General features: G+C 50.9%; 9 protein-coding genes across 9 annotated transcripts; 5 read left to right on the forward strand and 4 right to left on the reverse strand.

The window, feature by feature from the left end:
* Window positions 1-1,168: 1,168 nt before the first annotated feature.
* BJX67DRAFT_368978 (uncharacterized protein) lies at window positions 1,169-4,669 on the forward strand (the record flags this gene model as incomplete). The annotated part of the gene is made up of 3 exons (XM_071030695.1): window positions 1,169-1,861; window positions 1,915-4,417; window positions 4,482-4,669. 3 exons carry the CDS (start codon window positions 1,169-1,171, stop codon window positions 4,667-4,669), a joined length of 3,384 nt encoding a protein of 1,127 aa, XP_070891220.1.
* A 173-nt stretch (window positions 4,670-4,842) lies between these two features.
* On the reverse strand, window positions 4,843-7,337 carry BJX67DRAFT_16 (putative C6 finger domain protein). The gene is made up of 2 exons (XM_071024931.1): window positions 7,088-7,337; window positions 4,843-6,961 (listed from the first exon to the last, which is right to left on the reverse strand). The coding sequence occupies exons 1-2, from the start codon at window positions 7,223-7,225 to the stop codon at window positions 5,183-5,185; spliced, it is 1,917 nt and encodes a 638-aa protein (XP_070891221.1). The 5' UTR covers window positions 7,226-7,337; the 3' UTR covers window positions 4,843-5,182.
* Window positions 7,338-8,421: 1,084 nt separating this feature from the next.
* On the forward strand, window positions 8,422-10,379 carry BJX67DRAFT_80 (uncharacterized protein). Its single transcript, XM_071035464.1, has one exon. The coding sequence runs from the start codon at window positions 8,620-8,622 to the stop codon at window positions 9,997-9,999; it is 1,380 nt and encodes a 459-aa protein (XP_070891222.1). The 5' UTR covers window positions 8,422-8,619; the 3' UTR covers window positions 10,000-10,379.
* A 39-nt stretch (window positions 10,380-10,418) lies between these two features.
* BJX67DRAFT_43 (aminopeptidase P family protein) lies at window positions 10,419-12,387 on the forward strand. The gene is made up of 3 exons (XM_071034994.1): window positions 10,419-10,923; window positions 11,019-12,051; window positions 12,101-12,387. Exons 1-3 carry the CDS (start codon window positions 10,760-10,762, stop codon window positions 12,299-12,301), a joined length of 1,398 nt encoding a protein of 465 aa, XP_070891223.1. The 5' UTR covers window positions 10,419-10,759; the 3' UTR covers window positions 12,302-12,387.
* Window positions 12,388-12,564: 177 nt separating this feature from the next.
* On the reverse strand, window positions 12,565-13,824 carry BJX67DRAFT_338896 (uncharacterized protein). Its single transcript, XM_071027621.1, has 3 exons — window positions 13,386-13,824; window positions 13,166-13,295; window positions 12,565-13,095 (listed from the first exon to the last, which is right to left on the reverse strand). Exons 1-3 carry the CDS (start codon window positions 13,574-13,576, stop codon window positions 12,589-12,591), a joined length of 828 nt encoding a protein of 275 aa, XP_070891224.1. The 5' UTR covers window positions 13,577-13,824; the 3' UTR covers window positions 12,565-12,588.
* Window positions 13,808-15,405, reverse strand: BJX67DRAFT_338898 (signal recognition particle receptor subunit beta). Its single transcript, XM_071027622.1, has 2 exons — window positions 15,097-15,405; window positions 13,808-15,027 (listed from the first exon to the last, which is right to left on the reverse strand). The coding sequence occupies exons 1-2, from the start codon at window positions 15,307-15,309 to the stop codon at window positions 14,278-14,280; spliced, it is 963 nt and encodes a 320-aa protein (XP_070891225.1). The 5' UTR covers window positions 15,310-15,405; the 3' UTR covers window positions 13,808-14,277.
* Window positions 15,406-15,618: 213 nt separating this feature from the next.
* Window positions 15,619-16,360, forward strand: BJX67DRAFT_338899 (putative beta-1,6-glucan biosynthesis protein (Knh1)). Its single transcript, XM_071027623.1, has 2 exons — window positions 15,619-16,120; window positions 16,195-16,360. The coding sequence occupies exons 1-2, from the start codon at window positions 15,707-15,709 to the stop codon at window positions 16,216-16,218; spliced, it is 438 nt and encodes a 145-aa protein (XP_070891226.1). The 5' UTR covers window positions 15,619-15,706; the 3' UTR covers window positions 16,219-16,360.
* Window positions 16,361-18,173, reverse strand: BJX67DRAFT_338901 (glutamate 5-kinase). Its single transcript, XM_071027624.1, has 5 exons — window positions 18,028-18,173; window positions 17,778-17,965; window positions 17,613-17,723; window positions 17,470-17,565; window positions 16,361-17,411 (listed from the first exon to the last, which is right to left on the reverse strand). The coding sequence occupies exons 1-5, from the start codon at window positions 18,062-18,064 to the stop codon at window positions 16,584-16,586; spliced, it is 1,260 nt and encodes a 419-aa protein (XP_070891227.1). The 5' UTR covers window positions 18,065-18,173; the 3' UTR covers window positions 16,361-16,583.
* Window positions 18,174-18,339: 166 nt separating this feature from the next.
* BJX67DRAFT_368982 (mitochondrial inner membrane protease ATP23) lies at window positions 18,340-19,171 on the forward strand (the record flags this gene model as incomplete). Its single annotated transcript, XM_071030696.1, has 3 exons — window positions 18,340-18,571; window positions 18,630-18,889; window positions 18,944-19,171. 3 exons carry the CDS (start codon window positions 18,340-18,342, stop codon window positions 19,169-19,171), a joined length of 720 nt encoding a protein of 239 aa, XP_070891228.1.
* Window positions 19,172-19,185: the final 14 nt, after the last annotated feature.

Consider the following 19,185-nt stretch of genomic DNA (forward strand, 5'->3'; position numbering starts at 1 on the left):
GAATAGCTTCGACTAAGACTAATTAGGAAGCGGCATTACTTTTGTACTAGCGCTTACTGTGGGGATTTTTGCAAACTTTTGTCATGCCACTGTAACTTAAACAAACAATATCCCGGAGCTGCGGGTTGGCTTGGATCCACTCCACCCCTGAGCCGCCTTTGCATTCTTCCAAGACTGTTCCCCTCAATTATCAAATGCTCTTGCTTTTATTTCGCACCTATGTTCATGGGTCTTATTGAAGCTGCCAGCTAACGTCCTCTTCTATCTTGATCTCCCATTATCGACTTTCTCTCCAGGCTCCGAATTGACCGGCTTGTTACTCGCGCCTCATATCCCTGCTTCCCTGTTGTCCGCGCGATACCACTGCCATTCGCAGGCGGAGTACTTCAATATTGGACGCAGGCCTAACTGACCTTTTCTGCCGATCTACCTCGAGCTTGAACCCGGAATTCAGATATCCTCCAAAATTAGGTATCATTCCAGTGGTTCTATACCGTAGAGAATGCGCCTTCGTGACGACTCCCTCTGCGCCGGGGCTTACTGAGACGACCCTGAAGAAGGGATCCAAAGGCAACACTCTAGCCAGTCGAAATTAAGGCACTGCCCATATTTTCTCTCCCTAATGGGACGAATGTCTAGGCATACAGGCAACCATAACTGCGAGGAAACACAAATCCTATGAAGGTGTGTCCTGTATCTCCACCCTGTGTCTTGAGCTGGCATGCCCCAACACTCGCTTTCACTTCCTGCCTCGCGATCATGTTTCCTGAAGGCAATGGTTGATTTAAATTGACTTGTAACCATTAGATAGCCATTATTACGGTCGTTGTCGCCAGCTGCGTGTAAGACTATCGTCGAGCCTACGAACCCGTGAAGCTTCCAAAATACCCAGGTTCGTATAACGCCGAGGATACACATAAATTTTCAATTTTGAGGAACTGTTGGCTCTAGGTGCGACTGCGCTAGCTGCCTCCTTCACGTCAACCGCTTTTGCTTCGACTTTGTTCCCTTCGCCCCGTACCCCGCTCCAAGAACGCTGGCGTATATCCTCTAGGCCTCTAAGAAAGCAATTGTGCAAAGGATAACGGATATCTCTCATCCCAAGAGGATGGAAACTAGCATGCCCGAATTGTCCAGAGGGCGAGCTCCTAACTCCCCTGTTAACGATATGGATGATACTACTATCCGTGAGGGTCTCGGGAGCCTGAATCGATGGTCGCAGTCAACAGCCTCGAGCAATCTGTCGCCCAATCTTGTCGGGCATCGCCGCCAAGAGAGTGCTCCTAGACAGTTTGCTACTGATAATTTTGCTTCTCGCGGGAAGAGCCTGAGCTCCGAAGGAGGTTCTGAAGTTCGGCTACCGACACAAACTATTGATAAAACCGGTCGCGGGGCCCAATCCACGGGGAATTATACCCACAAACAGTCGATTTCTTCGAGCCGTACAGGACCAGCGAAGGACCGGTCTGAAACAAGCGTCCCGTCTCAAAACTCAACAACTAAGACCGGCCCAACATCATTGCAATCCGATACCTCGCCTCGTGAGTCCACACCTGTGCAATACGGTTCGGGAACACAGGGAAGTTCCCAAGAGAAGGAACTCTCCAGACAGGGCGTTGCTGAATACACCACCCAAGGGTTAATTCGGCCGCATGACCAAGGCGATAAACGAAAGGATGGTCACTCCCAAAAGGCAATGCTATCCAAAGCTTTGCAGAAAGCGAATACTGCCGTCCTCCTCGATAATGCAGCAAATTTCGAAGGTGCGATGGAGGCTTACAATGACGCCTGCCAACTTTTACAATTGGTGATGCTCCGGAGTAATGGAGGCGATGATGAGAAGCTCAAGCTTCAGGAGATCGTAAGCAACAAGACGCCTTCGAATGTCTAGCAACTGCCTACTAACTCGACTAGCGCGATACTTATATGATCCGGGTTACTGAGCTTCAGCGTATGGATTTCTCTTTTCGAAATGCTGATAGTAAAGCGCTACCTGAACGCCCACTCAGCCAAGAATCGTACGGCGAATACCTTCACACGGTTCAGGAGGATGATTATAGCTTTTCCAGTGAGGATCCCGTACTTCCACCTCAGCAATCACTGGGCACACATGAGACAACACCTGAAGAGCAAAGAAAGGCCGTTCAACCCCTCATTCCCCCTAGGCGCCAGTCGTTGTTACCTTCGGCGCTTGATGATGGGGTTCACAATCCAGCCTTCTCACATGTCGTCAGAAGCCAAGGAGATATTTCGCAGCCCGTCACACACAGGGGTGAGAATTCTAGAGCGGCGCCCGCGTTCCTGCAGGATCCAATTTTGGAAGAAAGCCATCCTCTCGAATCCCGGCTCTCCCAGCTATCAATTTTGAGCGCGCAAGCCCAGGATGTCCACGAGTCAACCTCGTGGCTAGATACTATCGATGAGTCCGGCGCCTCCTCGTCGCCTTCTGTGCATTCAAAAGCATCGTCTGTATATTTGCGCCGCAAAAGAAATTCTCGTCTCAGCCATGGTACGGAGGCCGAATTTGATGCTGCTCTCGATGCAGCGGTGGAGGCCGCTTATGATGAAGGCTTCGAGCCAGCAAGTGAATCAGAAGAGCAAGACGATAGCAATGATATCGTCGCAAATGCCCGCCGAAATGTTGAAATAGCAAAACAAAAAGTGAGAGAAGCTGAGCGGGAAGCCGAGGTGGCGATGACGCGAAGAAAAGAACTGCGTCGCGTCCAGGAACAAGGGATAGTGGCCCATGTCAATGACCCTGGCCTCGATTACCTCGATGAAGAAGCGGAAGAAGAGGAGCGCCTGCTGGAAGAGATGACGAGGGGCTACGTTATGGATGACTTCGAATTTGACCTCCAGTCGAAATCAGCACTTCCTCGACAGTCGACCTCCAGCGGCTTTGCAGGGAATATCTGGGAGAAGCCTGGTACACTCGTTCCCATCGCAACGGGCGGAACACTGCCACCCCTTGCGGAGGACGACACCCTTCCTGCCGAGCAAGTTACACTCCGGCCGACCAAATCCGGTGATCCTCCTATTCCGGCTCACCCAGCTTCTGCCCCGGGGCCCGGCCCAGGCGTACGTGCGCGAAGGATGTCCGGGCAGACCACTGTGGAACTAAAGATCGAAACGAGTAGCCGCTCAAAATCTCAGGTGGCCAATCCGGAACTTTCCCAGTCTCTGAATGCACGATCGGCCCAGCAACCAACGCCGCTGGAAAAGGATGGACCTCCGAAAAGCCTGTCGATTAATTCAAATGAGAACCCTGGCACTACTTCTTCAATACCGCCGGCAGCAAATTCAGCCGAGCGGAACTTGTCTATCGATTTCGTTAATGAAGATGTGCCGCCAAACCTGAACCTTACAAGAGAGATAACGGCAGTGGAGGAAGAAGATGACAGTAGTGGAGCTACTAAATTGCTTTCACCCTCTCGTCCCCAAATCGGCAAGGTGCCATCAGCACCAGATAACTTGGGCAGACCACATCATGGCACACTGCCATTTCGGGCAAGAAATGTATCAGTGCCCAATCCCGACATTTACACGGAATCTCCAGGAACCCCTTCTAGCAACGCTTTTCCCACATTGGATCTCCAAAAGGGCATTGCAACAGCTTCGATACCTGCTTTGCCTACACCAACCGCCGCCAGCTTTGGCTCAAGCGGGCTACCAAGCGATGGGCTTTATTTGTTCGATAGCTATATTCACTCTCCGACAAGCCCCGGCTCTCCTAATCCGCTCGCTGCTAATTCTCCACTTCCGTTGGAGCCGTGTCCCGAGTCCTTTCTCTTGCGCCCTTTCTGGCTCATGCGGTGCATTTATCAAACCATTGCTCACCCCCGCGGCGGGTATATATCAACCAAGCTTTTCATCCCCCGGGATGTCTGGCGCGTAAAGAATGTTAAGATTAAGGCTGTCGAAGAGAAAGTATCCAACTGTGATCTGTTGACCGCCGCATTGCTCAAATTGTCTAAGGTCGATATGTACGATGCCGACGCTGTCCTGGAAGAAATGCAGGCATTTGAAAGTGTGCTTGACCAGGTGCAAATGTCATTATCTAAAAAGGTGGGCAGCGAAGTTGGTGTACAGGGTGCTATGCCGCTTTTCAAAGCTGCGCAGGCAGTCGACGAGGCAACGGCTATCGATGCGCTGCCTTCAAGAGCTTCGAGTGGGCCAAGCAAGTCATATCTGAGCTCTTGGAGAAAGCTACGTTCCAAGAATTCTGGATTTGGCGCAGCGCCCTTGGCTGGCTCAAAAGAAGCTAGCAAAGACCACTTGACGATAAGCTCACTCCCAATGACTTCAATATGGAATAGTCAGCCTACCAAGCGAAACATTGCGCAGGCGCAATTCAATGGGCCCAACGCGAACTACATGAGCGCACTAGCCCGGCTCTGCGATGCCGCCCAGGTCATAGGTGAGTTTAGGAGTACCGCAACAGGGACTAGAGCGACTGACGTGACTTCCCTCCTCTTGAATAGATCAAATCGCCCAACAGGTTGAAGACCCAGGTTTGAGACACTCGTCACAAACTCTGGTTGGACTGGAGCTCAGTACGCGCCATGCTGCTGAATTCTTCGGCTTCTATGTATGCCGCTTTGCCCTTAACGACATAGGCATGATGCTCGACAAGTTCATTAAGAGGGGCAGCGAGTGGGTGCTGCTCTAGTTTAATCGAGCCCTTTTTCCTTGGCGCAATACACGGTGGACCCAGACACCCCCTTCCCTTTTCAAAAAATATTTTCTATCCGCTTTCTTCACAACTATACTCCGCGGTAGGTGTGTTCCTCCACTAAGATGGAAACAGGAGAACGGAACGCTTCCGCGGTTCGGAGAAGTGTTCGGGTCGCATATAACATTATCCCCGGATTTGTAAATATATTATGATATGTAAAGCTTACACATATACCCCAATCATATATAGATCTCATCTCTAATGCAGATATATCAACGCCGACCTCAGCTTCAAAGAGGGGACTGGATATACCACGGCAATTGAACGAGCTAGCCGACAGCGGAAGAGAATATTTATGGTCTGGATAAATAGTCGCGAATACGAAAGACCCTGGTGATTGATACTGGGCGGCCATTTTGGGGAATCCGCGGCCCCAGATCCGATTTAGGTCCTCCTACCGGGGATTCCTGAAGAAGCATCTTCGTTCCAATATAGGGCCCCCTTGGCTTAGGTCCTCCCCCTTGCGGATCTGAGGCAAATCTGACGTCTCCTTTCGGCATCGCGAAGAATCTCAGCGGATAACCTGAGACTAGGCGCAAGATGAGCATATCTGTCGACCTCTGTGATCACACTGGATATGATACCGTCCACGCGGAGCGTAGAGGGGAGTAAGGTTGAAAGTGCAGGCGACATAGTTGCGCCCATGATGAGTAGCGATTGTGAAACCATCGACAAAGCGCCCTGCCAGAGATACGGAAGGTGGCCCTCTCGATGACTGGTTACGTTCTCCAGTTGGTAAAGAGTGGCCTCCAGGGATCGCCGGCAGCATTCCCGGACCCAGGGATCGGTGGAGGCTTGTTCACTTTCGAAAACGGCGAGGATATACGGTCGATAGATAATCGTCCTGCAGGCGAAATAACGGAGTCGGAGGACGGTTTGGACGGGATCTGAGATAGGGGTGTGGGAGAGAGGAAATCGAACGGGCTGAGGAAGGCCCTCGTACCATTGGGATAATTGGAAGTCTAGTTCCGAAACAATTGGGCCTAGAGAGGCGAGGGTGAGGGAACTGTCCTTCTGGTAGATCATGTGGCTCACTCGGTTGAGGAGCCTGCGAAGGGCAATCTCGGCCAAGAAGTACCAGAGTTCATCGCGGCCAACGGGTTTGTTGTGTTTATCCCGCGTGCCTTCATCATGTTCGGCCTCAACCTCCTCATCTTCGTCTTCATCCTCATCGAATCTGCCTGGTAGATCGACGAGCTCCTCGAAGTTTACAATCCCGGAGTGGGGTAGATCTAACTCCGCGAGCATATCACTCTCATATAAGAGTGCATTCCAGTAAACTCGGACGCTCAGTTCTCTCCATTGAGCGGGGACGCGAGAAGGATTGCCGAATAATAACTGTAGCTTCATGCTAGCATTCGAAAGCAATGTCCACGCCTCAAGTGGCCGTACTAAATAGAATAAGTAAGCAGCCGCAAGAATAATACATTGGGCGGAAGCGACAGAGTTTCGCATCATGACAGACGGTAGAAGATTCCATGCTGCCGTAAAGTATGATAATCCTGGAGGATCCCGGTCCGTTGAAAGCAAAGCGATACTACCGTACTGCGCAGCACAACCAAGAGCCAGAACCAAAAGCGCAACGCAGCTTTCTGGTCCCTCTCGAAAGCCAAAGGAAACGGCGACTCTATAATATCGTGGCCATGTATACGGGTTAACACAAGCGTACCACGCATTGACCCGCTCGAAGAAAGCTTCGACATAGGTTGGGGCGGCGGATAAATCAAATGCCACGGGAGGCGTCATCCTGAGCGGTTCACGGGCCATTTCCAGCTGCAGTAGAGTCTGGGGATCATACGGGCGACCAACAAGGTCCCGAATCAGGGGCCAATTTAAGAGATTCAGAGCAGGAGTGGTATGAACTTTGGGCATTGTCGATATGCTTGTTGGTGGGTTTGCCCATGAGGCAAGTCCAACAACTGATGTCGCTCTTCCCTGTACTGACAAAGTATTCGATGATTTTGCAGCCGCATCATCGCTACCAATGTTAGTGTCGTTGCTGGTTGTGGGAGAAGTCGAAGATAGTGGAAGGTGAGGATTTTGTGCCGCTAAGCTAGATTGCAACAATCCTTCAATCCTTGTAAGCCTCTCAATGATTAGCTTATCTCCAGCATCTAGTTTGATGCCGGGTTCTCTGTAGACGCATTCTGCATCAAGATCTGTGCAGAGCTGACACTTTGGTCGAGCTCCATTACACCTGGTTTTCCGTAGGCGGCATATTTGGCACTATCACGCTCATGATTAGTGTTCAATGGTGAAGAATAACTGGTCCTGACGCCTTGTAAAATGGAGACAAGGAAGCGAGGGTAGGGATGGGGAGAGACGTAAAAACTGGGTATAAAGGATGCATACGGCAATAGTAGCGCGCCTTCGGGGGTATTCTGTCACTTCGGAACTGGAGCGCTTTTTCTTGCTCGCTAGCTCGTTTGAGACGGCTGAAGAGTTGGAATCGAGGATCCCTTCCCTGTCCCTTTCGGGTGAAGAAGACATGATTTGAGAGCCGAGATTGGGTCACATGAGCTAGTCCAAGCGAGAAATGGATCTGGAAGCTTATCAACGACGGTCGGGTTGTTTGAGCAAGTCGGCATCAGATAACTGACATATCAGCACACAGATTATGGCACTTAGTCTGCTGAACGCGGGATCTGAAGCTTCAATACCATCGGCATTTTTGGGCCGGGCGCGTGCAAGACGTTTGAGACGATTGCGGCAAATGCTGTGTCCCAAGCGTCTTTCGTTTTAGGTCCCAGTCACTGCAATTATCTCAACTATGGCGTTCAAGAAGAGGGCCAGCCGATATCATGCTTGAATTTGCGAGGACAGCTCGAGAGAGACGGATCTTCTGGGATGAGCAAGGATGACACGGGAAAGTCAACAAGGTAAATATAAAATCCCGGAGTCGTCCTGGTTTGCTGTGGGACTGTCGACCGAAACGAGTGGTGGGATGATGGTTCATGGCCTCAACTTTTTTACTCTCCCTCACTGGTCTGCGCCGGTCTTTTTCGGAAGCGGGGAAGCGACAAGGAACCAGAAGAAGACATCTCCAGATGCCTGTGGTTCCTGTGTGGAGAAAAAGGCTGTCTCCATTTGGTCGGGATTAGTGTGGTGAAGAAGTCGATAGTAACTAGTGTTGGGCCGGCACCAGTCCCATCTCCAGATTTTGGACGGACGGACCCAGAGCATATGCAGAGATGGTGGTCAATTGGGTCCTCTGGGGTGATTTTGTCCCGGCATATTCATTTCAGGAGCACTCATCACAGTGGTCCAGATGAACAGAGCGATAGTCAGGTTATTATTCTTTTGCCAACCCCGAGACGGTCTGGTGTCCGTGGTGGATGCTCGACGGAGCCATCAGATATTTAATTTGAGCGGGGCAAATTGATTCGCTCTTCCTCAAGGAATTTCCCCCAGATGTTGTGATTCAAAGCAACTCAGAAAGAGATTCGAGCCTTGGAGCATGAGAATAATGACCAAAGAGTTCCAATTCATGAAAGCCATGAGGCTCGCGTGGGCAAAGCGAAGCAATTCCCTTGAGCAACAGACTTCCCCACACCTGACTGGGTTCCTTCGGCTCTAGGGCTCAAGGGAGCCTCGAGGCCCGTACGCGTTGCCTGATCTGGATTAGTGCATTCGACGCGTTGTTCTCATCCCCAAAACAAAAGCAACGCGAAGTTGACGGCCATGTTGCACTCTTGGAAATCCATCTTGTCCGCCAACTTACGATCAAAGCCTTGACAAATATTATTGCATTCGTGCTTATTTTCTTGGAAACCAAACTGTTAAATACGGCCCATTTTCGCGCACATGTCAATTGCACAATCTTTGACATTGTCCACACTCCCAAGCAATTAGAGATTTGTTGGAAACAAAATACCGACAACATCATGCCGAGACCGGCAACCAAGCGCAATCGTTTGACGACCAAATCTCCGGGCGGCTCTAAGGGCCAGGGGCATGATTCATTACGCACAAACATTGGATCTGGGGATATTTCGCGGAGTGATGCAGTCGGTAGTTCGCGGCTGGCTCCCAGCGCAGACCCGTCCGAGATTATACGCCAATTAAGGAACCAGACACCTCTGGGGAAATCACAAGAATTTGCAATCGGCTCGTCACCGGGAACTGAACATGGGGCTACAGGCAGCCGACCACCCACACGAGCTAGGGGTTATTCCTCCACACTCTCTATCGCTGGACGTAGGGGGGACACGAGCTCGAGGGTTCCTGGCACTCCTGCTTTTGAAAGTTCAATACTGAGCAACTTCAGACGACGACCTCGGCAAGCGAGTATTCTCCATATGATGCAAGATGAGGACGGGTCGTCGGAATTCGACGAGGACGATTTTCTCGGGGGCCTAAGTCCGCAAGACGAATCAACACCGCTTAACATATCGAGAGGAAAATCGCTTGTGCTCAGACCTGCCGCGTCTTCGCCCGTCAAGTCTTCATTACCTTCTAGCACTAAATCGTCGAAGCGGAAGCGACCGATTGAACACGAAGCTTTGCATTCCCCCCAGGCTATGGCGAGCAGCGCCCCAGGCTCACCGGCGTCAGCGACAGAAATCCCTGAGGGGAAAGCCTCTACCACTTCCTCTCACCCAGCCGAGTCTCCAGCCCCGTGCAGCGAGACAATGGCCCCGCCTATGAGCAGCCCTGTTCCAGGCCTCACCCGTGAAATGTCCTCGCCAGATTCGGATAGAACACCATCCCATTCGAAGAAGCACCGGAATGTCGGCACGTTAAAAACCACCAACAGCAAGGGGTCTGTCCCAACAGCAGCGCTTCAAGATAGGCTTTTGCCTAGGAGGCGTCGGAGGAGGGTCGCGCGCCCTGGTGCCTCGGGTTTCGAGGTGCTGAGTGAATCAGATGAGGACCTCCCTCTGGTAGCGCAAGACGACGATGAACTAAGTTACCTCCCTTTGCAAGAACGGTCCCATACTCGACGAAAGCAAGCCAGTAAGTCGAAATCGAAACCAGACCGAAAGGACCCCACCGCAACAAAGCAGTACGAGCCCCGCTCTCGTCATAAAACGAACGTGGACAAGGAGAACGAGGTAGCGGGAATGTCTTCGCCTTTGTCGTCTGCACTTGATTCCGCCGCATTTGATTCTGACTTCCTCCTGGAAGAGGAAATCCCAGCCAAGAATTATCTGAGCGAAGAGTTGAAGCTACAAGCTCTCAAGTTTGCAGAGGTTGATAAATGGCAGATGGAGTTTGAGGATGTGATCACCCCCTTTGCCCACGAAAACGGTGAGTTCAGATAGGGCTTGATTAGTTAGTCGAGACTTTGCTGGTGTTTGTTTTTGTACTTAAGTGTTCAATAGAAGAATCATAAATAGTGAGTTCGTCTCTATTGATCCCTGCTGAGTTCCAGATGTTTTGTTGTATAGTCTCTAATCAACACGCCACGAGGAGCAAGCCTTGCCAGTTCTGGGTTCTCGTATCATAGATTGTTTTTACGCCGTCTTTGCAAGTCTCACCGTCCTCTTGTTCGTTCCATTTTGTATTGTTTTCTGGCGGCCGAAGCCCAACGAGATCACCTTCGGTTCGTCTCGAGCTTGAACGACTGCTGGGGGGATGAAGGGGAAGTCGTTCCCACGACGGAATGCACGAGCGAGGTTCAGGAAGCGATTGAGTGCTGAGGTCTCCATGACCTCAAAGCCAAGCTGGGCGGTTGAACGCGGGTGATAATGGGTAGACTCGGTCGAGACCGCAGCCCGGGCCAAGCCGGGGCGCTGCGACTGGACGTCTCGAGGAGCAATTCCCATGGATGAGGTAGCGCCCCGAGCTTGGATATCGTTTGAGGAAACGGATATTAAACGGTACCGCTCATCCTTGACCTGAAGCCCGAAGCCCGGTGGAAGCCTGAGGCCCCCCGAATTCCTGCGCATGCTGCACGAGTACGAGCCCCGCTATTGATGGAACCCCGCCCTGAAGCCATTGCAACATCAAGGTGGCCAAGGCATAAAAGAGGCGCTTTTTCCACAGACACATTTGCTCAGCAGTATCTTTTTCATAATAACCATGACTTCTGTTGATGCTATTCTTGCGACCAAATACCCTGCCAAAGCTCATGCTCGCCGGGTTGCCGATGGCCTCAAAGCCCTTGGTCACAGCGGGGGCGCCGTCTATCTGGAAGCACAAAAAACTCGTCTGATTGAGGATAACGACGAGCCCGTGCCCTTTAGGTGGGTGCCTTTTCCCCGCCTTAATTGCGCTCCGGCATTCCAGTGCCCAGACGTAGACTTCGTGACAACTTTTCTCACAAGTTTGACTTCAAAAGGCAGCGTCGCCCGTTTTTCTATCTCTCAGGGTGTTTACTTCCGGACGCAGCTTTGGTCTACAACATCGACTCCGACCAATTAACCCTCTTTGTTCCACCGATTAGCCCAGACGATGTGATCTGGTCTGGTCTTCCGCTGTCACCCGCTGAAGCTCTCGAGCGATATGATGTGGATAATGTGCTGGAGACCACCGAGGTCAACGCGACATTGGCGGCTATTGCTTCGTCGAAGGGTAACAACAGCACTGCATTTGCTATCGCCGAGCAGGTCTCTGAAAGCACGAAGTTCGATGGATTCTCCGAAGCCAACTTCAATGTCCTCAAGGGCGTAATTGAGAACGCCCGCGTTGTGAAAGACGGCTATGAAATTGCACTTCTCAGAAAGGCGAATGATATCACCGCAAAGGGCCACATTGCAGCCATAAAGGCTTCGAAGACGGCCACGAACGAGCGCGAAATCGAAGGCGCATTTATCGCAACCTGTATCGCCAACGGGGCTCGTGAACAATCCTATCACCCAATTGTTGCCAGCGGCACGAGTGGCGCCACTCTCCATTACCAAAAGAACGACGAGGACTTGGTTGACCCCGTCACCCAGCGCAAAAAGGAAAGTGTCCTTATCGATGCTGGCGGAGAGTACCGCACTTACTGCGCCGACATTACCCGCGTGTTCCCTCTGAATGAAAAATTTCTGCCAGAAACTCGCCAGATCTATGATATTGTCTTGCAGATGCAGCTGGAGAGTATTGATATGCTCAAGGAAGGTGTTCAGTGGGAAGACGTTCACGCTTACGCACATCGCGTTGCAATCAAGGGCCTGCTCAAGCTGGGGATTCTGCGTGGTTCAGAGGATGAATTATTTGATAAGCGGATTAGCGTAGCGTTCTTCCCCCACGGGCTGGGCCACTACCTTGGGATGGATACCCACGATACGGGTGGTAACCCAAACTACGAGGATACCGATACTATGTTTAGGTATCTCCGTGTAAGAGGCCGCTTGCCTGCCGGATCGGTCGTCACCGTCGAGCCTGGTGTAAGTTCAGGTTCTTTTCCCTCATTCGGTGGCTAATTAGTCTGCTCAGATTTACTTCTGCCGCTTCATCATTGAACCATTCCTCAGGAACCCTGAGCTACAAAAGTACATCGATGCGGATACCCTGGAACGATATTGGGCTGTTGGTGGAGTCCGGATTGAAGATAATATCCACATTACCAAGGATGGACATGAAAATCTAACTACAACGCCAAAGACTATTGAAGAAATAGAGAGCCTCGCTGCATAGGTACACAGGCTTTTAAAGCCGCAGGTCACGGCGAGTATTTTCTTATGGACTCCGTTGATCCATGGAACTGACCGGACTTGCATCTGAAAGCGCTTGGTTTGGGGCGGGTTCCTTTCTCCCTTTTCGTTCACTAGATCTGGTCTCGAAAAGCACACGGCAACTAGGGGTCCTATTAGTTAGAAATGAACATTCGAGTAGCGATCCCGAAAGTCAAAATGCGTGCGGCGGCAACCGCCCATAAGAAAGGGGGAGGAGGGGGGGATAGTGATGACAAATACAGCCACAATCTACACGCCACTGCGCAGCCTTTTCCTCCCACTTCCCTTGACTCCGGATTCCGCCTCCGCCCGGTCATGGGCGCGCTTCTCTCTCTGATCCAGAACAACGTTCAGAACATCAAAGCAAAACTGTGGAACATCGAGACACAACTTCTTGAAGTCGTCTTCCGCTTCATGACGCAGGACGTGGCTCCTCGAACCCCAGAAACTGGATACGGGCTTGCGGATCGTGTCATCGTCGTCGGCGGTGTTCGCGTACACGTAACGAGCGTACGCCAGCTCGCCGCGCGGGGTGCTGTTGATACGGTGAATCTTGGAATGCGCGAGCGACTTTAGTGCAGGGATACCCAGCTTCCCTGCTAGCGTATATACGCGCGCATGTTTGAGAAGTTGTTCGCCACTGTCATCGGCGCCACCGGCGGCTGCTGGTTGGGATGGAGAGTAATCGCGCGTGTATTGGTATTGCAAAAAATAACCGAATGCTTCGACATCCTCATCGGGAAGTTCAATTCGGCGCTATAGAAGCACAAGCATAGGGCGTTAGCTAATGCTTATTTACTAAACTGGAGGGCTATATGGTGCTTACCGGACCACCGCCAAAAGCATTGACCTTCTCGGCTAGGACAGGCGATTGTACTAGTAAGCTCTGGTGCGCAGTCATAGTCTTCTTATTGCTTGTTCCGATAATGAGCTCCACAATTGGAGATGTAAGAAAACTATAGAAAGAATCAATGAGTATGTTGTCCATCTCCTTGTTCAGAGAACAGAGAAAGCAAGATACAAGAGGGATTGAAAAATTGCCTTACTCGAGGAAGTGAATAACTACTGGCTGCGATTCGGCCTCAGCTGGTTGTGTATCTGGTAAGGTGACGTCCTGTGTTTGTTCTGCTTGGCCTTCATTGCCTGCGCTCGGAACTGGGGTCATTTCGGTATCAACTGGGGTTTGGGTTCCTGGGGCATCCTCTGTCCCAGAGACTTGAACTTGAGGGGTATCCATGTTACTTGATACAAATATTCTGGGTAATGCAAATTAATCTCCGTGGTTTTGTAATGATACCCGGAATCGACAGCCGGGATATGTGGACATGTTGCTTCCCAGCTGTTGATATCGCAAGCTGCTCGAGCTTCAAAGCTCTGGTTGCCGGAGCAGTTAGGCACGTGACATGGATATTCGCTCTGCCCCTGCCAAGAATCTAACCGGGGCCGAATCAAATCGAGTTCTCATGCACGCGGTCTGGAGCCTCAAGTCAAACTCCAGTGATGAAAAGAGCTTTCATTCCCAGAATAACCCTCGGCAAAGCAGAATGACAAGGTACCCGAGAAGCCTCCCGTGTACTCGAGCGTACCCCGAGAGGGCAAAAGGCCTGACTGTTGAAATCATGAGCGTGGCTGTCTGCCTTCTGTAGTGAGCTCTCCCATGGGAGAAAACTATGGGTGAAATACCTCGTTCCAAAGTCCGCTGTTGCCGGTCCTCCAGGGAGTCCGAGTCGACGTTTTTATTCTACCCATTTTCATTGAGTGAGCTGAAAGACTATGATAGGTGCCATTCATCTTAGTGAGCTTGAGGGACGTCGCAACAACGGACGTTACCGGTCGGAGATATTCCCAAGTGGAAGATGATTCCAAAGGGCATCCGGCATGTCAATCTGGTATCTAGTACTATCAAGAGCTTCTCAAGAAACCCAATTTATCGACCTATCACAGACGTTGACCAACCCACTCTTCCCATCTCCGCACACCAGCTCCAATTGCACCTTCATCATCGCCCTTCACGGCCCCTCCGGCGAGCTCAATCTTGATACCAATCTCATCTTCGAATTCCTTGAAGGTGAATGTGTCCTTCACATCGTAACTACCGAGAATATCGTCCTCTCCTTCAGCCCCTCCAGCGTCAGCACTCGCGTCCATAAGCCCCTTGCTCTTAGACTTGCGAATCCGATCGATTTCACCCTCTAATTTCTCACGCACTGAGCCGGGAGGCAAGGCTGTGAATAGATCTTGCTTATTCGCGGCAATGAGGACAGGGATCTCTGCGGCAGCCTTCAGCGACGACTTTCCCAGATTAAGGGCCCGCTTCTGGAGAACCAGGAGTACATCGTAGAGATACGAGGCAGCGTCTCTCAAGGCCTCGGCTTCTGAAATCGCTGCTGTATCGACCATGAAGATGACACCGCGGAGCTTCAACTTCGTATCTTTTGACGTGGACATTGAAAGGAGCTCAGAAAGACCTTGCGATCCTCGGAGCTTTCCATGGCCAGGAGTGTCTCGTACGCGGTATTTTATTTGGTTCCGGTGGCCCTCTTTCAAGGACGGGTCATTAACGGATCGGTATTTGTTGGATGCAATAGGGACGGAGACGGGAAGGCGGACTGTAGCGAGCGTTGTGGTCTGGGAGGTGTGTGTGGGGTGTGATTTCGGAGTCGCGGCGAATGATGATTTCACTTCGAGCTGTTGAGAGTTGCAAATTAGGTCGTGGTCTGAGTTCCAAGCTGGCACGCGGGAAATTGTTCAACGTACTAGATTCACAAGAGCAGTTTTACCCGCCCCGCTAGGACCGAGGAGGAGGAAATTGCTGGATGGCGGAGAAGCGACTGCGCGGTAGAAGATGTAATGTAGCAGGACTGGGACACCGAAGGTGATAATCACCGCGACTGCAATACCTAGAGCGCTCCCTTCAAGTAGCTTTGTAGCCACCGCTTCAAACAATTCCCAATTGCTGTGGCTGGTCATATTGGACAGTACACAGCGCGGAGTTCGTAAGCTGCGGATAGTGCCAAACTACAGCATGGAGAGAGGAAGCGAAAGAGCGCCTCAAGCATCAATCAGTCACCGTCGGGGAACTGGTAAACTAATTCCGACCCGCGCCACATTTGAGAGCTCGTTACTGCCTTAATGCCTTAATGCCTTGTCCCCCAGGCCACCAATGCTCTAAATGAGAGCATTCCAGCTGTGAAGGGATGATGGCAGGGTGAAATTCAAGAGAGAATGAAAATAATAGACTCTCTGACACACACAGTGACTTATCTGATGACTTATCCCTCCCATAAACACACAATTTCTGCCATTCGTTGTTGTATCAATCCACTCTCCCGAGTTTGACCTTTTGAACTATAAAGATAACTCCACAATGCGATTCCAGCCCTCGTCCGCAGTCGCTTTAATTCTAACTTTAGCAACAAGTGGACTCGCCCGTATTAACTTCAAACCGGGGGGGAGCATAACAGGAACGTTGGAAACATCCATCTCTCCTGGCATCCAGCCCAGAATGAACAATAGCGAAGGCGAGGACGGCACTGGGGTGGACATTGAGAAGCGCAAAGTCGCCGTGGATCCGTACACAGTCCCATATCCACTACAGACCGGACCAACAAGATATGCCCCGGTGGCTAAGAAACCTGGAACCGCGATCCCGACGACATCGCCCAAACCTCAGTTCCCGGCTAGTCCGTACAGGATCGCCACAGAATATCTGGAACCCGGGACTGTTGAGACGACTCTTACTGCCTCTGAAACGTTGTCTGTGACTATGATGGAGAATACGGTGAGATATGCCCGTGGAGCACGTCTTTGTTTCTTGCTTCTAGAAAACTCCGGGGACTAATGCAATCGCCCTAGGCTGCTCCTGCGCAGCACCCGTAGCATTATTCACGATGCAACAGCTCTTGGGACTGTGGGGGGGATAAGAGGATTGGGGAAACGTGTCCCATCCAGGAGAAATTGATGTGCCACAAACTCCATATTTCTCTGGAGTTTCAAGTCTGTTAATCGGAGAGGCAGGAATGAATGAAATCAACCTTTTCTGCTTGTATTCCTCACGAACTCTAGGCACTTTTCCGACCCGATATCTAGGACGATTTCTATATACAACCGGGTAAGCATATGACACATAATTGAAAAATAAGTAACATATATGATGGAAAGGAGGAATCATTCGGTTTTGGCATGAATATAACCTTCGTCTTTCGGAAATAGAACGCGATATGGGGGAACAATGTCGGCCACCTCTATCGCCATGCGGGTTCGTCGTGTTCGAAGAAGGAAATGTTTTCTCGAAGAGCAACGTATTCGCTGTCCGCATACCCCAGTAACGATTGTATATGGGTACTCCTGTGGCCCTTGATCCGGGATATTTCCAAGCTACCATAATTTACAAGGGCACGACCCACTTCTCTCGGTTCTTGTCCGTGATTAATGAAGTCGCCGTTTAGAGCATCTGGGGATAATCTCTCCACGACAACTAGTCGGACTGCTTCTTGCTGCCCGAAGTGACCGTCCACTTCCACCACCCCTGCTGGAAGAAGACTGGCTTTTTTCTGGAGTGCAGCATAGGCTCCCTGGTCAATATATACAGTACCGTGGGGGGTTAGCCCGTGGAGCAGCCAAAACGAGCGTGACTGGATGGGAGTTTCGGACGGTAGGAATCGAGTATGAAGGGGTGTAGGTTGATTTTGTGATCCAAAAGAAGTGCTCTCTGTGTCCGTGGCAACGGTTGGCGCGGCGCCTTTCAACTCTTGAAGGTACCTCACAATATCGTGGATGTTTCCGGGTTTCGAGCTCTTTGTGATTACCGTCGTTACACCAGCGCTAGTTCCCAACCTCGCAGCCGTGATCTTAGTACTCATACCGCCAGTCCCAAGGGATGAGCCAGCTGACGAGACATCTGCTTCTAAGGAGGATATATCTGAAACTACCTCGATCGGTTGAGCATCAGGGTTGGTACGTGGATTTGCGGTATATAAGCAGTCAACATCAGTCATCAAAAAGAGATAGTCTGCCTTGACCATCGCGGCCGTGATGGCAGACAATGTATCATTGTCACCAAATTTGATTTCCTTAGTAACTCAGATTAGCATCTAGCTCGAGGCTACATTGTCCAGGAGAACGGCGTACCGAAACGGCCAGAGTGTCGTTTTCGTTGACAATCGGGATAACTCCCATGTCAAACAGTTCCAAAAACGTGTTTTGCGCATTTAGATATTGAGTTCGCTTATCACCGTTAGAGGAGCAACGCGGCTTGAATAACAGAGACGTACATCGGCGATATCATTTCGAGTCAATAATATCTGAGCCACGGGAAGACGAAGATGTGAAAATAGACCATCCCAGAGACTCATCAGCCGGCATTGGCCGACAGCTGCCAATGCCTAGAGCGTTGATTTAGCAACTTGTGAAATGTGTACTTTCATTGTACTTCATACTTGTATGCGGGGGAGATGCTCCGGTCTCTTGTCCACATCCATCCTCCGCAATCCCACGCCAACAGCGCCTGAAGAAACGAGGACGACATTGTGACCGTCGCGATGAAGTTTGGCGGCAGTTTCCACAATAAGCGTGAGAATTGAGAGTATAGGTTCATGTGTATTCTCATCAACAATTGAGCTTGTGCCTGAGAGGAACAGGACGTCAGTATTTCCGTGTCTCAAGGTAAAAAGGATATTGTCCCCGCACCTAATTTAATAACCACGGTAAGGCGCTCAGAGGCCATTGTGGCTGCGATATTTGGGTAATTTTTCTATTCGAAGCAGCGCAGGCCATCACAAAAGACGGCGGAAGAAAGAGAAATCCTTCTTTCTCGGCCGGAGGCTAACTTCTCGAGTCAACTTGAGTCAGAGGTGCTCTTTGCGGACAGGAACAGACTATTTCTGCCGCGGGACACCGCCAAGGTAGAATGCGGAGAACTTCGCCAAAGTCCGCTCTGGTGATTTGGGAGGACCAATTATTTGGTGACGGGACCTTTACTTCCAGGTCACCAAAGCCATCATGTCGGGCCCGCAGTCGCCAACCGGTACTACACCGGTTTCCGGAAGTGTAAGCGAGACCGGGTTTCAACCCGGAGATGATAGCTTTACTCATTGGCGCAACGTCTTCGCCATCCTTATGGGCCGGATGACGGACGAAGGAAGGGAACAATTCCGCGTTGCACGAGATCTCCGGAATGAAGCTAAAGATTGCAAGCGTTGTGAGGACCAGAGGGATTATTTATTTCAGTTCAGTGAGTCCGCGACACCTCCCCGTTAACTAACAAGGCGGCTAATATGCGTTCCTCAAAGGTCCAGTAATCCGATACCTAAGCGACAATATCCGGCAGCTGGGAGGCGATCTATCGAGTCACAATATATACTGTCGTCGATGTACAAACCGGAAGGCGGGAGGTTTCGATCCTCAATATGGTATCCTACTCTGCGCCAATGAAATGAAGGATCAAGGGCATTTGGAGGATACGTTAGCACACGAAATGGTGCACGCTTATGATCACCTAAGGTTCAAGGTCGATTGGAATGACAATCTTAGACATGCAGCGTGCTCAGAGGTAAGGAAAACATCCCACGATGCTGTGTATACGCCTGGTGCTAACGGCGAGAAGATTCGAGCAAGCTCACTTAGCGGAGAATGTCGATGGGCCCGAGAGTTCTTTCGACGAGGCCAGTGGAAACTCACCCAACAACACCAAGAATGTGTCCGACGGAGGGCTGTCCTGTCAGTTCAAGCTCGACCCGGGTGTCAAGATAAAGCGCACGCTGAAAGGGTTGTTAATGAAGTCTGGGATAGCTGCTTTAGGGATACCCGCCCATTTGACGAAATCTATCGATGAGATCTCTTTCCTAT

This window comes from Aspergillus lucknowensis (genome assembly GCF_044049455.1).
Source record: "Aspergillus lucknowensis strain CBS 449.75 chromosome Unknown BJX67scaffold_1, whole genome shotgun sequence".
In the NCBI taxonomy this organism is placed as follows: domain Eukaryota; kingdom Fungi; phylum Ascomycota; class Eurotiomycetes; order Eurotiales; family Aspergillaceae; genus Aspergillus; species Aspergillus lucknowensis.

Bases quoted from the DNA above. Each gene is read 5' to 3' on its own strand.
- BJX67DRAFT_16 (XM_071024931.1), bottom strand. From the start codon at position 7,225: ATGTCTTCTTCACCCGAAAGGGACAGGGAAGGGATCCTCGATTCCAAC. The intron at 6,962-7,087 runs GTATGCATCCTT...TGAGCGTGATAG, and splicing joins GAAGGCGCGCTACTATTGCC to TGCCAAATATGCCGCCTACG.
- BJX67DRAFT_80 (XM_071035464.1), top strand. From the start codon at position 8,620: ATGCCGAGACCGGCAACCAAGCGCAATCGTTTGACGACCAAATCTCCG.
- BJX67DRAFT_43 (XM_071034994.1), top strand. From the start codon at position 10,760: ATGACTTCTGTTGATGCTATTCTTGCGACCAAATACCCTGCCAAAGCT. The intron at 10,924-11,018 runs GTGGGTGCCTTT...TGACTTCAAAAG, and splicing joins GACGAGCCCGTGCCCTTTAG to GCAGCGTCGCCCGTTTTTCT. The intron at 12,052-12,100 runs GTAAGTTCAGGT...TAGTCTGCTCAG, and splicing joins TCGTCACCGTCGAGCCTGGT to ATTTACTTCTGCCGCTTCAT.
- BJX67DRAFT_338896 (XM_071027621.1), bottom strand. From the start codon at position 13,576: ATGGATACCCCTCAAGTTCAAGTCTCTGGGACAGAGGATGCCCCAGGA. The intron at 13,296-13,385 runs GTAAGGCAATTT...TTCTTTCTATAG, and splicing joins GTAGTTATTCACTTCCTCGA to TTTTCTTACATCTCCAATTG. The intron at 13,096-13,165 runs GTAAGCACCATA...GTGCTTCTATAG, and splicing joins ATGCTTTTGGCGGTGGTCCG to CGCCGAATTGAACTTCCCGA.
- BJX67DRAFT_338898 (XM_071027622.1), bottom strand. From the start codon at position 15,309: ATGACCAGCCACAGCAATTGGGAATTGTTTGAAGCGGTGGCTACAAAG. The intron at 15,028-15,096 runs GTACGTTGAACA...AACTCTCAACAG, and splicing joins AAACTGCTCTTGTGAATCTA to CTCGAAGTGAAATCATCATT.
- BJX67DRAFT_338899 (XM_071027623.1), top strand. From the start codon at position 15,707: ATGCGATTCCAGCCCTCGTCCGCAGTCGCTTTAATTCTAACTTTAGCA. The intron at 16,121-16,194 runs GTGAGATATGCC...CAATCGCCCTAG, and splicing joins TGACTATGATGGAGAATACG to GCTGCTCCTGCGCAGCACCC.
- BJX67DRAFT_338901 (XM_071027624.1), bottom strand. From the start codon at position 18,064: ATGGCCTCTGAGCGCCTTACCGTGGTTATTAAATTAG. The intron at 17,966-18,027 runs GTGCGGGGACAA...TGTTCCTCTCAG, and splicing joins TACCGTGGTTATTAAATTAG to GCACAAGCTCAATTGTTGAT. The intron at 17,412-17,469 runs GTACGCCGTTCT...TGAGTTACTAAG, and splicing joins ACGACACTCTGGCCGTTTCG to GAAATCAAATTTGGTGACAA.